The 16,097-nt window shown below is 45.1% G+C and overlaps 1 gene segment (V, D, J or C); it reads left to right on the top strand.

Moving 5' to 3' along the window:
• The first annotated feature begins 228 nt into the window (after nt 1-228).
• Nucleotides 229-16,097, top strand: part of LOC136392851 (immunoglobulin lambda variable 5-45-like) — a 758,839-nt gene continuing 742,970 nt past the window's right edge. The window contains 1 exon segment of the V gene segment in view: nt 229-289. Coding sequence covers nt 244-289 — 46 coding nt within the window.

Here is a 16,097-nt window from a genome sequence, read left to right as displayed (position 1 = left end):
GACCCCACCTTTGTGTTGTCTTAGCAGGTGCTTCCTCCCAGGGTTCTACCAAGAGATAAAATCAGACTCCTTCATTCTCTGCCTGTGGTGTGAGCTGAGCTCAGCCCCAGGGCTCAGGAAGAAGCTGGGTGGTCACTGAGAGACACACATTTGCATGGACAGCCCCTCCTCTGGCAGAGGGGGGAGAAGAAAAGGAGGCCTGGGGCAGCCCAGCCCCACTGTGGGCTCAGGGCTGTGAGCACCATGGCCTGGACCCCTCTCCTCCTCGTGCTCCTCTCTCACTGCGCAGGTAGGATCAGGTCTTAGAAACACTGGACATTTTCAAAACTCACTCTACTCTTGTTCATAATCCTGATAATAGTTACTGGTGTCTCTGACCCCTCCTCTGTGTTTGCAGGTTCCCTGTCCCAGCCTGTGCTGACTCAGCCACCCTCCCTCTCTGCATCTCCTGGAGCATCAGCCAGACTCGCCTGCACCCTGAGCAGTGACATCAGTGTTGGCAGCTATGGTATATACTGGTACCAGCAGAAGCCAGGGAGTGCTCCCTGGTATCTCCTGTACTACTATACAAGTACAAGTTTGGGATCCGGGGTCCCCAACCGCTTCTCTGGATCCAAAGACACCTCAGCCAATAAGGAGCTCCTCATCTCTGGGCTACAGCCTGAGGACAAGGCCAACTGTTACTGTATGATCGGGCACACTGGTGCTCCTCACAGTGACACACACAGATGGGGAAGTGGGACATAAACATCCACCTCCACAGTCTTGATTCACAACAAATGAGCATTAAAAAACAATTCTACATGTACACTATATTTGGAAGTAAATTCTGGTTTAGAATCTCTACTATCCATTTTTTATTCCATAGTTCTGAAGTCTAAGGAAAATAAAACCAATATCAAAATAAATTCCTCTTTGTGTCACTTTCCTTTTGCCTGTTAGTCATGTGTGGTAAACCAGAGTTTGTGAGACTGCTGTTCTTTTCTTGAAATAAGCAAATGATACTTTTTATTTTTCATAGCTCAGGGACCATCCCAGCAGGTGGATCGTCCTCCACAGCCAGGACTCTGCCCTTCCAGAGGTCAGAGCAGTGACCTTCCCCTTCCTCCCAAGCGCCTGTGCACAGGCGGTGGAAGAGCTCTGAGTACCCTGGACAAGGCCCCAGATGTGAGGCCCCAGGTGGCAACTCCAGCCCATGAGGACTTCCAGCTCAGAGCTGGTGCAACCTTTGCTGGGTACCTGCACCTGCTGTTCAATCAGGAGAGAGGGGTTATCAAGAGGGAAATTCGTGGCTGAGGTCAAGAAATATTTGGGGGTTCTTGATAAGGTGAGAATGCTCCACTGTTGCTGGGGAAATGCGAAGCCCGCTTCAGGGAAGGGGGTGTGTTGACCTATAGATGAGACACTCTTATAGCCAACAGCACTCAGGTTCATGTGGACTCCTGAGAGGAGGCTTCCTGAGCCCTGAGGCCATGACTGTGCCCTGTCCTCTCACCCCACTGGAGCTTTACAACAATCCCGGGTGTGGGCTGGGCTGAAGGACATCAAGAACAGGGACTTCCCAGTGTCTGTCACTCCTCCTGTGAAGCCCTTGATGAGCCAGGGTCTGAGGTCATGGTCTCCTGAGCATGGAGCAGCAAACACAGTGAGCACCCAGCAAGTGCACCCTTCTGCACCTGTGACTTGGGACAAAAATGCCTGAGTGTCAGGGGTCCAGCCCTCTTTTCTGGCTCCTGGTTGTGCACATGGCCTCACTGACCTCCTTTGACCTCCAGCCTGATGAGGAGGCTGACTATCACTGTCACTTAGATCAATACCACCCCAGGCAAAAAGTACGCCTGTGCCAAGGGAAAGAAGGTAATATTGTGTCCTCATGTTTCCCATGACCCATTCTTTTTCTGTCTTTGATTGTGACCAATACCTGCCGGTCACAAGACATCCTCTGCTGTCACTTGGGCTATTAAACCAGGCAGCCTCATGTTCTTGCCCTGTTCTGTCTTCAGTGGTCAATAAAATATTTATTTTTATTACTGACCTTCCAACTCAAACAGAGTCACTTTGTACTCAGATACAAAATATCCCTCAGAGCTGCTGGGCAGGTGACAAGAAATACACAAGTCTGGCATCTGTGACCTGGGAGATTTAGTGGCCCTCTCCCACCTCCCTGTATGGCCTGCTACCAGCCTGGGCTTGATGCCCGTCCCCTGCCCCCTCACCACTCAGGGAAGATGCTTTCTCTATTTCCTGGTGTTCACCCTCTGAGGACCCCTGAGCTCCAGGTGCTGGGGACCTTCCCTGTGAGGACATGGCTTTCAGACCTGTCACCTACTCACTTCCTCCACTGTAACTACATAACCTGTCATACCTTTCCCTCTATGGTTCTTTGTTTGGTGTGATAATGAATAAATATATATTTTCTGAACTTAGAATTTATAAATCTAACCCTATTAATATTACTGAACTCGTGAGACATGAACTTTATCAGGGCTAATGTGGATTAGGACACAACAGGGCAGGAGCAATTTAGGTCAGAAATGAAGAAGTAAGCTCTGAAAAGAGATGAGATGTGCTTTCATGGCAATGTTGAGGAAAATTACAAAACTAGACAAAAAGTATGTTATATTTATCAGATAGCTATATATTATATCTATATATTCTGTATATAGCTATATATTATATCTGTATATTCAAGGGTGAGCAAAAGTATGTTTACATTTATGAGTACATGAACCACAACATTTCACCTTGTGTTATTATTTATTAATTACTGTATTATTTAGTTGTATTACAATTGTAAACCTACCTTTGCCCACCACAGGGTATATATATTTATTCCCAGGGTGAGTTCAAGTATAAATGAGAATACACTGATTCATGAACAACAAAGTCCTTTCTTCTCTGACAACGTCCTGTTCTCATGGCAAAGACACAGATAAAGAGCCAGGACGTGTGCAGTGAGGACGGGGAGCTGACGGGAGCCCTGACAACAACCCCAGCACCCACATCAATCCAGTGGCAAGGCTCACCCAGTAGAGTAATCAGCAGGTAGGAACTGAAATATAGAAAAAAGAGTTCCTTAGCACGAGTAATTTTTGGCAGAACTTTTTTTCTCTAAAACAAAGAGACTTTTAGCAGAACTCACTTTTTCTAAAAAACTCCCTACCCCTGGCCTTGAGGTTGGTTTCCCAGGCTGTTGCCTTGGATAGTTCTGAAAGGTTGCAGATGTGTCTGGAATGTTTCTCCCTGAATTAATCTTATACATAAACATTATAAGAGAGCATTTTTCACTGCTTTGTTTTACTGCTTGCTTCTCCTCCTGCCCATTCCTTAATCAGTATGTAATTTTGCCTTTAAAAGCTAACCTTAAACTGTGTTCGGGGCCACTAGATTTGAACACTTAGTTCTTTGTGAGGTTGCTGGCTTTAAAATAAAGACTCCTTAATTTGGTTACTTAATTGTGTGGCAAGACATCTGTTTCTCACTGTTGTGATACAGTATTTTGGAGGCCTCAGCGAGATCTTGTCCTCTGGACACATTTGTCTTTGCCACACACAAGCAGGGCCACTGGCCTCCTCAGCCTGACTTCTGGGAACAGAAACGCAGCAGGGAAAGTGCCACATGAGACTTTCCAGGGCCCTGCTGGGCTTTTCTGTCTGGCCTACTGTCAGCCATGGACAATCAGCATGCCTGTCCTCCCATTCGGAGTCATCAGGAAAGCCTCCGGAGGTGAGTAGAGCAAATTTGCAATTTGCTCAATCTGTAATTTGTCTGTGGCTAGCCAGTTTAAAACTACTGTGATCAAGGATCAGACGTGATCACACTCACACAATAGGCTCTCCAGGGCCAAGACGTCAGCAGAGAGTAATCTGAAGTCTGTTTTTGTAGAAGAGTCCCGGGACACATGTGAATTTGCTCTCTTATATGTTTACCCTCTGCTTGCTTTGTTGCTTTCATGTATTTTTACATGCTATCCTAGAGGACCTTTATTTTCAAAGGTTCCTCTCTCTGAATTTTCTCCTGCTGAGATGTCATTCTTTGCTTTTGCTTTGTTATTTTATCTCTACACCAAAAACTCCTGAGAGAATGGTGTGTGAATAAGGAGTTCAGGTGCCTACGCCTGAGTTTCCAGTTTGGGGATCCTCATGGGACATCCCCTTCCCTTGTATGTTAACCTTTGTCTGAAAACTCTCTGTCCTTTAGTTCTTCAGGGTATGACCCAATGAGTGACATTTTAGAAAACTAGCACAAACCTTTTTTATCCCTTTTGTGATGTTAGGAAGGTCATTTGTGCTAATATTGTTTGTAACAATAGGGGGAGGGCTAAGTAAGAGTTAAACTCCTCTTGAGTGTATGCTTAAGAATTACAAATTAGATTTTCTGATAACCACAGTGTGTCTGTAAAGTCATGGTGCACATTTGACCATTCACAGGAAAGCAACAAAAGACAATAGAAATGTGAAATCTGCACCAAATAAAAGGAAAACCCTCTCAGTTTCTGTAGGATGATGTGGCAGCACGTGCGCATGCGCAGATGATGACGTAACACCGTGTATACAGCAGAGCAGCCCACAGCCATGCCAGTCGAGATGCAGATGGTAAAGAGAAAAGTTAAGTGTGTTCTGTGGTTCGTTAAATTCAAATCCGTGACCAAAGTGCAACATGAATATCAGCGCATTTATAACGAAGCACCACCACATAGGAATAACATTACTCGGTGGGATAAGCAGTTGAAAGAAACCGGCAGTTTGGTGGAGAAACCCCGTTCTGGTAGGCCATCAGTCAGTGATGAATCTGTAGAGGCTATACGGGATAGCTACCTAAGGAGCCCTAAAAAATCTGTGCGTGAGCCCACATCGAACTGCACTGAATAGGTGTGAAATTGGGAGAGTTTTTCTTTTATTTGGTGCAGATTTCACATTTCTATCGTCTTTTGTTGCTTTCTGGTGACCTGTCAAAAGTGCACCATGACTTTACGGACACACTGTATAATGTAAAAATTGTCTAAATGTACGTTGAAAACTCTCTGTGAATGAAAGTGGCAAACTTTTAGAGCAGACTGGCCAAGTGAAGAATTGCTAGACCCGGAGAAAGCACAGGCAGTCTAGAATAGCATCACAGGCCATTGTCCCTGTGGCCCGAGCACACCTACCCATGGGGGGAGACCGGGCTGAAGCAGAGCGCGAGCTGCAGCAGGCGGCCAGGTGGCTACCACGGAGGCAGAGAAAGTAAAATGGCAGCCAGGGCAATGCCACCTCCATAGTGTTCGGGGTGGCGAAGGCTGCACATCACTCACTTGGGCTCCAAGGTGTTTCTTGGCACAGCCTCCTAGTGTAGGTCCCAGTGCCAGTCCTCCCCCTCAGGCACTGGGAATCCCAGGTCCCTGACCAATTCACTTATATTGACCCATGGCCTGCTCTCATAAAAAACCCCCTTTCTTAGCTCAAAGGCTGCAACAGGTGATTGGGACAAAAGGTTTTAGTGGAACAGTCAGCCAGGGGCATTTGCATTTCCAAACAGCCTCCTGTGTTGTAAACCACCCAGAGGAATTTGGACTGCCACCCCCTTGCTACAGCCCCTCCTACCTCCTCTGCTTTGACTCCAGGGAATAATCAGGAGGTCACTTTCTCACTGCCTCATACCTAGAGCCAAACCAAAGGGAGCACTTAGGGAATACTGTCCCTATTAAACTCATTTTCCCCCTGAGGGAAGCCCCGCCTGCTGATGGGTTGCTGCAGGGGAGGCAACTTTTTCTGGTTTATGTCGCCTTTTCTCAAGTGACCTGCAGAATTAGAAAACTCAGAATAGAAGCCTCAGGCCCTTACAGGACGATGAGAATTGGGGCTGTAAACACCACCTCACTTGGGATGATTGCCTGCAGATTTTAGTCACCTTGTTCACTACTGAAGAGAAAGAATCAATTCAGAGGCAAGAAAAGCTGTCATGCCAGGGAGAAATGCTATGACAATCTGGACCACCTTGAGACGATGTTCCCTATTGTCCAGCCCAAATAGGACCCCAATGCCACAGTAGGACAGGAACCTTTGAACACTTTTCACCAATCTCTGTTAGCTGGGATCAGGGGAGCTGCTAAGAAACCCATGAACTTGTCTAAGGTGTCAGAAGTTGTTCAGGGTCCTCAGGAGACTTCCACAGCTTTCTGAGAAAAACTGCAGGAAGCTTCCAGGGTCTATACATCTCTAGACCCTGAGGGGCCAGAAAATGCTAGGGCAGTTAACTTAGCTTCTGTGTACCCAGTCAGCTCCAGATATTAGGAGGAAGCTACAAAAATTAGAACGTTTCCCAGGGATGGTAATTTCCCAATTGTTAGAAATAGCCTAGAAAGTTTATAATAATAGAGGCCCCTTGAGAAGAAACAGACTAAGAGGATGACTAAAGTAGTTGTAGCTGCTTTAGAACACTAAAATAAAAAAAGGGGGAACAAAGAGGGAGGAAAGCCTGAGTTAAGAAAAAAATCAATGTGCTTAATTGTAAAGAAAAAGGACATTAGAGGAAAGACTGTCCAAAAATGAAAGTCACAGCAGACCCCAAGAGTTCTTAATTTACAGGAGGGTTAATGGGCCAGGACTTCATACTCGTTAGCCCCCAGGAGCCCAAGGTAACTTTACAAGTAGGGGACAACCCAGTAGACTTCCTTACTGACACCAGAGCTTCTCAATCTGTTCTCACTGCCCTTCTCAAACTGCTCTCAGGGAGCAAGTACCTATATTAAGAGACTGTGAGAAGCTAGTATTCTTGTTCCTTGTTGATCCCAATGGAATAGCCCTTTACTGCCTGTTCAGAAGCCAGGCACCAAAGATTATTATCCTGTCCAGTACTTACTGGAAGTAAATAAGCAGATTGCAACAATACACCCAGCTGTGCCTAAACCCTACACACTCTTAAGCCTGTTGTCACCAGACTTGGAATTTTACACAGTGTTAGATTTAAAAAATGATTTCTTCAATAGTCCCACTTAGCCCCTATAAGTCAGCCCATCTTCACCTTCAGATAGAACGACCCAGAGGCAGGCATTTCAGGACCAGACTAACATGGACCAGATTACCACTGGGCTTCCAAAATTCATCGACTCTCTTTGATGAGGCACTACATCAGGACCTGCTCGCCTTCTGCCAGGAACATCCTGAATGCACGTTGCTACAGGATGTAGATGAACTGCTTCTAGCTGTGGATACAGAGGTAAGCTGCCAGACAGCCACTGAGGGTCTTTTACAAACACTGCAGACTCTGGGTTACCGAGTGTCAGCTAAAAAGGCACAACTCTGCACCTCCAAGGTGACCTATCTAGGCGACCACATTGAGGTGGAGAAGCGTACTCACTCCTCCAGTCATATAGAGGCAATCTTTCAGATCCCAACCCGCTCTAACAAGAGGCATGTTTGAGAATTTCTAAGGGCAGTTGGCTACTAGAGGTTGTGGATCCCTAGGTTTGCAGAGATAGCCAAGCCTTTATACTCCTGTACAGCAGGAACCCAAGAGTTAATCTGGACAGATAAAGAACAAGAAGCTTTAGAACTGTCTCAGAGCCATAGCCGCCACTGCCATACTAGTGAGAGAGGCAAATAAATGGACTATGGGGAAAGAACTGTTCCTGATGGACCCACATGCAGTAGAGACTTTACTTAGAGGAACTCCAGAAAGGTGGATGTGTAATGCTAGGATCACACAGTATCAGGCTCTGCTCATAGACCAGCCTCGCATTAAGTTTCTCCAGACACAGGCTATCAACCCAGCAAGCCTGATGCCTGAAGATGATTCAAGCATCCCCTAGAATGACAGCTCTGAGCTGCTGGACTTTGTTCAACTGCAAGTCCAGGCCTTACTGATGTTTCCCTTCCTAATGTGGAAGAACAGCTATTCACAGATAAAAGCAGTTTTGTCCTAGATGGGGTTCTACATGCTGGAGCAGCTGTAGTGACTCCTGTCACTGCCATATATAGTCCCAAGTCTTGCTCCATGGGACCTCGGCTCAGCGGGCAGAAATTATCGCTCTCACCCAGGCGTTAAGTTGGGCCAAAGAAAAAAATGTCAATATTTACACTGACAGTAGGTATGCTTTTGCCCATGTTCATGCAGCAATCTATAAGGAGAGAGGATTTTTAATGTCTGCTGGTAAGGACATTAAAAAATAAGAAGAAATTTTAGCCTTGCTGGAAGCCATTTGGTTACCAGAGACTGTAGCCCTTACTCATTGCCCAGCACTCCAGAAAGGGGACTCAATAGAGGCAAAGGAAACTGGGTAGCTGATCAAGCAGACAAAGAAGTAGCCCTAAATCCCGTAGGGCTTTTAGAAATTTTAGTGACTTTACTGGAACCCTTGTTGCCAGAGACACCTTTTTATAACCAACTAGAGGAGGATGTTGCTAAAAGAAGAGGAACATCTAGAAATAAGGAAGGGTGGTTAGAGTTGCCAGACAAAAGACCCTTCTTACCTGAAGCCCTAGGCAGAGAGATTATCGGCAGCTACATCAAGCTACTCATCTAGGCCAAACTAAGCTAATAGAATTATTTAAGAAAAATTACTATTTGCCAGGCTTAGAATCTATTATAGAAAGCGTAGTGTCCAAGTGTTTAGTCTGTACTTAAATAAATGCTAAGCAGAGTAGAGAAGTTGTAAAAAGAAATAGGGAAAGAGGAGCTTTCTCAGAAGAACATTAAGAGAGAGCTTTTAGTGAAATAAAGCCACCAGCACAGGAATATAAGTACCTATTAGTTTTTATTGACACCTTTTCAGGATGGGTAGAAGCTTTCCCTACTGGAACTGAGACCGCAGTAACAGTTGTTAAGAAATTGCTGTATGAAATTATTCCCAGATTTGGCTTGCCTTTTAATATTGTATCTAATATTGGGCCTGCATTTGTGTCCAAAATCTCACTGCTAGTAAGAAAGGCACTCAATGTTAATTAGAAATTACATTGTGCTCACAGTCCTCAGAGATTGGGACAGGTCGAGAAAATGAACCAAACTCTGAAAGAAGTTTTGACTAAATTTATTTTAGAGACAGGTGAAAACTAGGTCAATCTTCTTACCTTTGCTATTTTGAAAACATAATGCACCCCTCACCAGGCAGGATTCATCCTGCATAAAATTGTATTAAGCAGGGCAACACCCCTTCTCCCTAATCTCCCACCAGACTTAGTCACCTCTGTTCCCCATCTCCTTCCCTCTCCCTGCACAATCTCTGCACAAACTGGCTTTTCCTTCAGCACCTTGCCATCTTGGCTGCTTCTCCTGGCCTCCTCCATGTGGCCTTTCTCTGCTCTCCTCTCTGCTCTCCTCTCTAATGCTAATCTCAGGAACTGAGAGAGCAAGCTCCCGGTCTGCCCCACTTTATAGTGCAGAAATCAAAACCTTTAATCCAATATACAAAATAGGGAAGTCTTTAATACAAAGTCACTTATTGAAGCATAATGGGATTGCATCACCCCACATCAAAAAGGGTGGGAAAGGCTTAGTCCTAAAACCAAGCCCCAGGCTACAAGGATCCTGCCTGCCCACAGCCAGCCCCCAACACACATTAATATCACCTGGGTGACAGGCTTCCATGTGGGCAGCACCATCTTTAACAAAGTGAGCATAATATATTTTATCTGCCCAACACTCCCTTTCCCCAGAATTCTTCTGTACTACAAGTCAGACTCAGATAAGCATGAGAGATCTGGGGTTTTCAGCTGCTACTCTGAATCCAAAGTAGCTTGGACCAATGCAGGCTTCAACCTGAGGATCAAGCTGTCACTGTGTGACGTGATTGGGCACAATAATGTTACTCACAGGGACACATAACATGGGGACATGGGACATAAACATCAGCCTGTTTAGAATCTTGCTCCATGACAATTTAATCATTTTTACATTACTTAGATATACACAAACTGCATTTGTAAGTACTTTCACTCATTCACAATGTGTATTCATATTTTTCCATTCAATGTTTTTGAAACTTTAGAAAATATAAACAATAATAAAATAGCCCCTTACGACACTGGTGTTGCCTGATTATCGATGTGATAAAACGAGAGCCTGTGGAGCTGCCCTGTATCTCTTCACACAAGGGAAGTGACATTCCTTAGCTTTGTCTTCATCGGGTCCCCAGGGCCAACTCAGTGGGTGCTCCATCATCCACAGGGTAGACTCTGCTCCTCCAGTGGTCGAAGTAGGGACCTCCCTGTCCCTCCCAGGCTCCTGTGTGCAGGGCTGGCCAAGGAGCACTCTGTCCCGGGCACGAGGCACCATGATGTGAGATGCTGAGTGGCACAGGCTCGGGGAGAATTCAGAGCACAAAGCTTCCTGGCACTCTCACAGGTACCTGTCCCTTCAGGTGTGATGTCCAGGAGGTGGTAGTTAGTTGAGAGGAGATACAGTTTGTGGCCTGAGTCTAGCACATCTCTTTATGGAACCTGAGGTGGGGGGATACTCCGCCGTTGCTGGGAAAATGCAGAGTCTGCTTCATGGAAGGGGGTGAGGTGGGTCCATGGGTGAGATGACAGGATTCAGGGCTGTGGGGACTCCTAAGAGTGGGTTTCCTGAGTCTATTGGCCCTGACTGTGTCTTCTCCTCACATACACCACTGGAGCTTTCCAACAATCGAGGGCTGAGCTGTGGGGCATCAGGAGCAGGAACTCCCCAGTGTGTGCCTGTGTCACTCCCCCTGTGAAGCTTCTGATGAGCCCAGACCTGAGGTAGCCTTCTCCTGCACAGGGTGTGGTCATACATGGAGGGTTCCCATGGCAATGGTTCCAAGGGCTCCTGGACAGATCTCTTACCTTGTGACATAGACAGGGGTGACTGACCCTCAGGGGTTCTGCTTCTTCTCTGGCTCCTGTGTGTGCACACGGCCTCCCTGACCCCCAGGCTCCAGCTGATGAGGAGGATGACCATCACTGCCACAAACTCAGTGCAACCCAATGTGACAAAGAACATCCTGCTATAGAGAAGTGAGGGAAAAATCTACCCTCCTTCCCCTGTGACACATCACTGTTTTGTTCTTGATTGTGACCAAACTTGCTCAGGTCTTGTCCTCTGCTGACACTTTTCGTTTAAAAACAGGAGGTCTCATGATCTCACCTTGGCCTGATTCTAGGGCTCAGTGACAACATCTCCTCTTCTTAAAGGTCTTCAATTCAAACAGAATCACTTTGTACCCAGATACAACATATTCTTCAGAGTTCTGGGTGTGGTGATAAGGACAACAGAAAACCAGGATATGTGACCTTGGAGACCCAGGTGGCATCTACCAACCCTATGCCTGTCCTTTTTCCTGGCCAATAATTTGATGCTCATTTTTTGAACCCTGACACCGTAGGGAAGCTGGGTGTTATTTTCTTCTGAGATGACACTCTGAGGAGCTCCTGACCTCCAGCCCCTGGGAGCTCCTCTCCAGAAAGGGCATTGCTCTGAGGCCTGTCTCCTGATCACTTCCTCTAGTTTAACCCTATGACTCTTCTTACTTTCTGTACAGGTTCTCCTGCTGCAGTGATATGGAATTAACATTAGTTCATAGGGACCTAGACCTTATTCATCCAATTCACATTAAATCCAAGTAGTGCTTAATAAATGAACTTGAGTAGCGATAATGAAGATTGGAGAACAGAAAATAAAGAGTTTATAAATCTCATAATAGGGGAAGGATTAGGGTTAAGTTACCCCTGAAAAACTCATATTCCCCTCACCCAAATATTTTGTAAGGTTAAAGTTAATTTGCTTGCTATTCTCTCTCCTAACAGCTGACTGGCCTTCACTTTGAAATGTAGCAAAAATTTACCATCACAAAAATATCTAGAAAAGCTTGCATTGGCAAGGAATCTCACCATTAGGGGAGCTTTAAAATCACAATAGCTGTTGTGAAAGCAGGCTCACAGACTCAGGCCCCCAGCTGTTACTGGGAGACTGACCTCTTGGCTGTCTTTAGGATTTACCAAGGACACCAAGTCTTTGCTACATCAGAGAACTTGTGTCTCTGCAGCAGAATTCCCCTTGTTAAGTTAGTAACCAAGGCCACAAGAACCCTGATATGCTAATCTAAGCTTGCCCAGGTGCATGGACCCCATGCCTACAAACTCCCTGTATCTAATGCCCTTTCCTGCAGCTCAGGGTTGATACTTGCTGGTTTCAGCCTGCTTGTATGTTTGCACTTAGGCATTTTAAAAATAAAATTTTCTTTTAAAACACACTAACCTCATGTTTCTGCTTTCTCCTGCGGTTTCTACCTAACAGGAAGAATCTCTAAATGGGTAGAGTTCTATTCATAAAAATATTTATATCAATTCTTATACTGAACAATTGCATAAATGGACAAAACTATCTTAAGTACCTCAAAGTCAGGAGAGAGGAAGTGCTGTCAGAATCACATTCAAGGGTGAATGAAAACCTGCAGAAATATGAAGAACACAAGACACTTGTCCCCTGACAGCACTGTGTTCTCGTGGCAAAAGGGACATAAAATAATAGTTGGGGTATGTCCACTGGGGGCTGGGGACCTAACAAGGCTCACGACAACAAACAAGAGCAAGTCAACCATATATTTCAACCTGTCATGATCATCCCAGTAGAATTATTACCAGGTATGAACTAATGGGATTAATGCGGAACTTTTAGCCTAAGACTTGACTCAATGTGTTTGTGGCCCTGGCTGGATAGTTCAGTTAGAGCATTTTCCCAATATGCACAGGTTGTGGGATCGAGCCCCAATCAGGAAACATACAGAAACAGAAGGATGTTTCTGTCTGTCTCATGTCCTCCCTTCCTTTCTTTCTACAATCAATAATAAAATAACTTTATAAGCAAGAAAAAACCAATGTGGCCATGTACCGGTAATGAGCACAAAGGCCAGGCAGAGGTAAACTCAGCTATTCAGTAATCTTTTATTTATTTATTTATCTATTTATCTATTTATCTATTTATTTATTTATTTATTTATTTCAAGGACAAGAGAATCAGAGAGAGGGATAGACAGGGGCAGAGAGACAGGAACAGAGAGATGAGAAGCATCAATTATTGGTTTTTTGTTGCGTGTTGCAACATCTTAGTTGTTCATTGACTGCTTTCTCATATGTGCCTTGATTGCGGGCTTTCAGCAGACCAAGTAACCCCTTGCTCAAGCCAGCGACCTTTGGTCCAAGCTGGTGAGCTCTGCTCAAACCAGATGAGCCTGCGCTCAAGCTGGCGACCTCGGGGTCTTGAACCTGGGTCCTCTGCATCCCAGTCCAGCACTCTATCCACTGCGCCACCACCTGGTCAGGCTTTATTTTTATTTTTTGTGTGACAGAGACAAAGAGAGGGACAGATAGGAATAGACAGACAGGAAGGGAGAGAGATGTGAAGCATAAATTCTTTGTTGTGGCACCTTAGTTGTTCACTGATTGCCTTCTCTTATGTACTTTGATGGAGGCGGAGGGTTGAGGGGGGGAACTACAGCAGAGTTGGTGACTATTTGCTCAAGCCAGCAACCTTGAACTTAAGCCAGCAACCTTGGGCTTCAAGCCAGCAACCATGGCGTCATATCTATGATCCCATGCTCATGTTGGCGGCTTCATATTCAGCTGACAACCCCGCACTCAAGCTGGCAACCTCGCGCTCAAGCCAGCGACCTCAGGGTTTTGACACTGGGTCCTCTGCATCCCAGTCCGACACTATTCACTGCGCCACCGCATGGTTAGATGAGTAATCCTTTAATAGCTGGTAACATAGCATATAATTGAGCTCTCCAGAACTCATTAGTGACCTGTAAAATTTTTTTTTTCTTGGTCATCTCTTTTCTTTTATTTCTTGGACTTGAATTTCTTTCTTTTTTTTTTTATAAATAAATTTTTATTTTAATGGGGTGACATCAATAAATCAGGGTACATATATTCAAAGAAAACATTTCCAGGTTATCTTGTCATTTAGTTCTGTTGCATACCCATCACCCCAAGAGAGATCATCCTCCATCACCCTCTATCCAGTTTTCTTTGTACCCCTCCCCCTCCCCCTCTCCCTCATTCCCTCCCCCCACCCCCCGTAACCACCACACGCTGTCCATGTCTCTTAGTCTCGCTTTTATGTCCCACCAATATATGAAATCCTGCAGTTCTTGTTTTGTTTTTTTTTCTGATTCACTTATTTCACTCCGCATAATGTTATCAAGATTCCACCATTCTGCTGTAAGTGATCCGATGTCATCATTTCTTCTAGCTGAATAGTATACCATGGTGTATATGTGCCCCATCTTCTTTATCCAGTCTTCTATTTTTTTTTAAAGTGATTAAAAGCCTTTAAGCAAACTCTTGGCCAATACAGCAAGAATCCATAAAAGAGTAGTGTTCTTAACATGTTCACCAAGTCCAAGTTGGCCCCATCACCATGCCAAATCCCTGAAAAATGCAACCCAACCACAGTTCAGTCTGTTAGGAGCTGTCACAGGGAGCAGGAGTCCAGGAAAAGTCCACATCCAGGAAAAGTCCTCATGGCACTGGAATTGTTGTCACCATTCTATACTTTGAAGCTCATGTCCAAGTCCCAATGACCACTGCTTCTAGCTGGTAATGATTCAGGTAGACTGGAAAAGCCATTTGCAGCATGCGTGTATATGGAGCTTCTGTTCTCCTCTGCCTGGAGAGATGAGAGCAGGTTGCTTTTCCCTGGAGCTCTGTGACTGTGGCATGGTAAAGAGAGAGAACCTTGGGATACACTAAGCTGGGTGGCAAAGGTAAATTCATAATACAAGTTGGCAAAAGGAGGAAAGAGAGCTCTAAATTAAGAGTAGGTCCCAGCCTGAAATATGAGTGGGGCATTGAGGTAGGAGGGATAAAGGAAACACTATATATTAAGCAAAGCAGCAGAAAATAGGACTATCAACACCCACAACAGAGATCTTTGAGGGAAGAATAAAAAACCTGACTATTCAGGCAAAACATAGTTAAGTGGCCCTTGTGTGAATGAGATCAGTTTACCTGCTTCTTGGAAGAAATACCCTAGGCTCGTCCACAGTGTCGTAGATGGGGCCGACGGCCCTGGGCACCTTCAGCCTTCAGTGGCAAACCCCAGCTTTCTGGGCAAGGTTAGGTCATAGGTGGCTGGAGCAGGGCTGGAAGAGACTGAACCCTCCCTTAGAGGAGTGAGGGGGAAGCCCACATTCCAGTATCCCTGTTTCCTCACAGCAGAGGCATGTAAGCCTGGCAGGCTTTAGCTCAGTGACCTTCCTTTCCACTATTGAAGCAGGACCCAGATGGCATCCTATGAGACCCCTTTGGGGCCTTGGAGCCTTTAAGGGTGTATCCTAAAAGCTGGTAGTTCCCCTGATCTCTACTGGGCTTTTTCTGCCTCTAGGTATCTTAAAAACCATGCTCAGAAGATCTCGCTGAGGGGTTTGAGGATCCCCATCCACCTATATAAATCTTTTCCATATATCTGGAGCTATTTGGAAAAAGACAAAACAGTGTTATTAGCTGGATCTAATAAAGAAGGTAGTAGTTTGCAGGCGAAAAAGATTTGGTGTCTCCTGTTCTTCACCATTCAAAAGAAATGTAAATTTTTTTTTTTTTAAGTAAAAAGCATGATATGATAGACCCATAGGAATTCCAGGATATGACTACCCCCTTTTAAATTTTTTTTAAAATTGACCTTAAAATGTTTGCTGAGTACACTTTAATAATACCTTAACTTTAAAGATTGTAAGCATGACAAAATAGATTAAATGCTTTTGCTCCATATGCAGGAACATTTTCAGTTTAGCCAGTTTAGGAAATCCAATAATAGAACAATGCATACAGACAATGAGCTATAACATGCTTAGCAGCCTCTCCTGTTCCGACAGAAGTTATTATAGATCCGGAATATGTATCCCCTGTAATGTGGACATACAACTGTTTGCCAAATGAAGGTATATGAGTAACATCCCTCTGCCAAAGTTGTCCTGGTAGGGGTCCTTGAGGGTTAACTCCAAATGAAGGGGCAGTATAGGACCCCATGGACAGGATTTCCCAATCTGCCGTGCTGCTTCCCAAGAAAGTTGAAACTGTTTACACCGGGCTGCAGCGTTCTGGTGATGAATAGTATGAGACTGACTTGCTCGGTCTGTCATGGTTGCTCCATATAATTTTCTT

Source organism: Saccopteryx leptura, chromosome 2 (assembly GCF_036850995.1).
Source record: "Saccopteryx leptura isolate mSacLep1 chromosome 2, mSacLep1_pri_phased_curated, whole genome shotgun sequence".
Classification (NCBI taxonomy): Eukaryota; Metazoa; Chordata; class Mammalia; order Chiroptera; family Emballonuridae; genus Saccopteryx; species Saccopteryx leptura.
The sequence above is the reverse complement of the archived record's forward strand: the minus strand, read 5'-3'. Positions and strand labels throughout refer to the sequence as shown.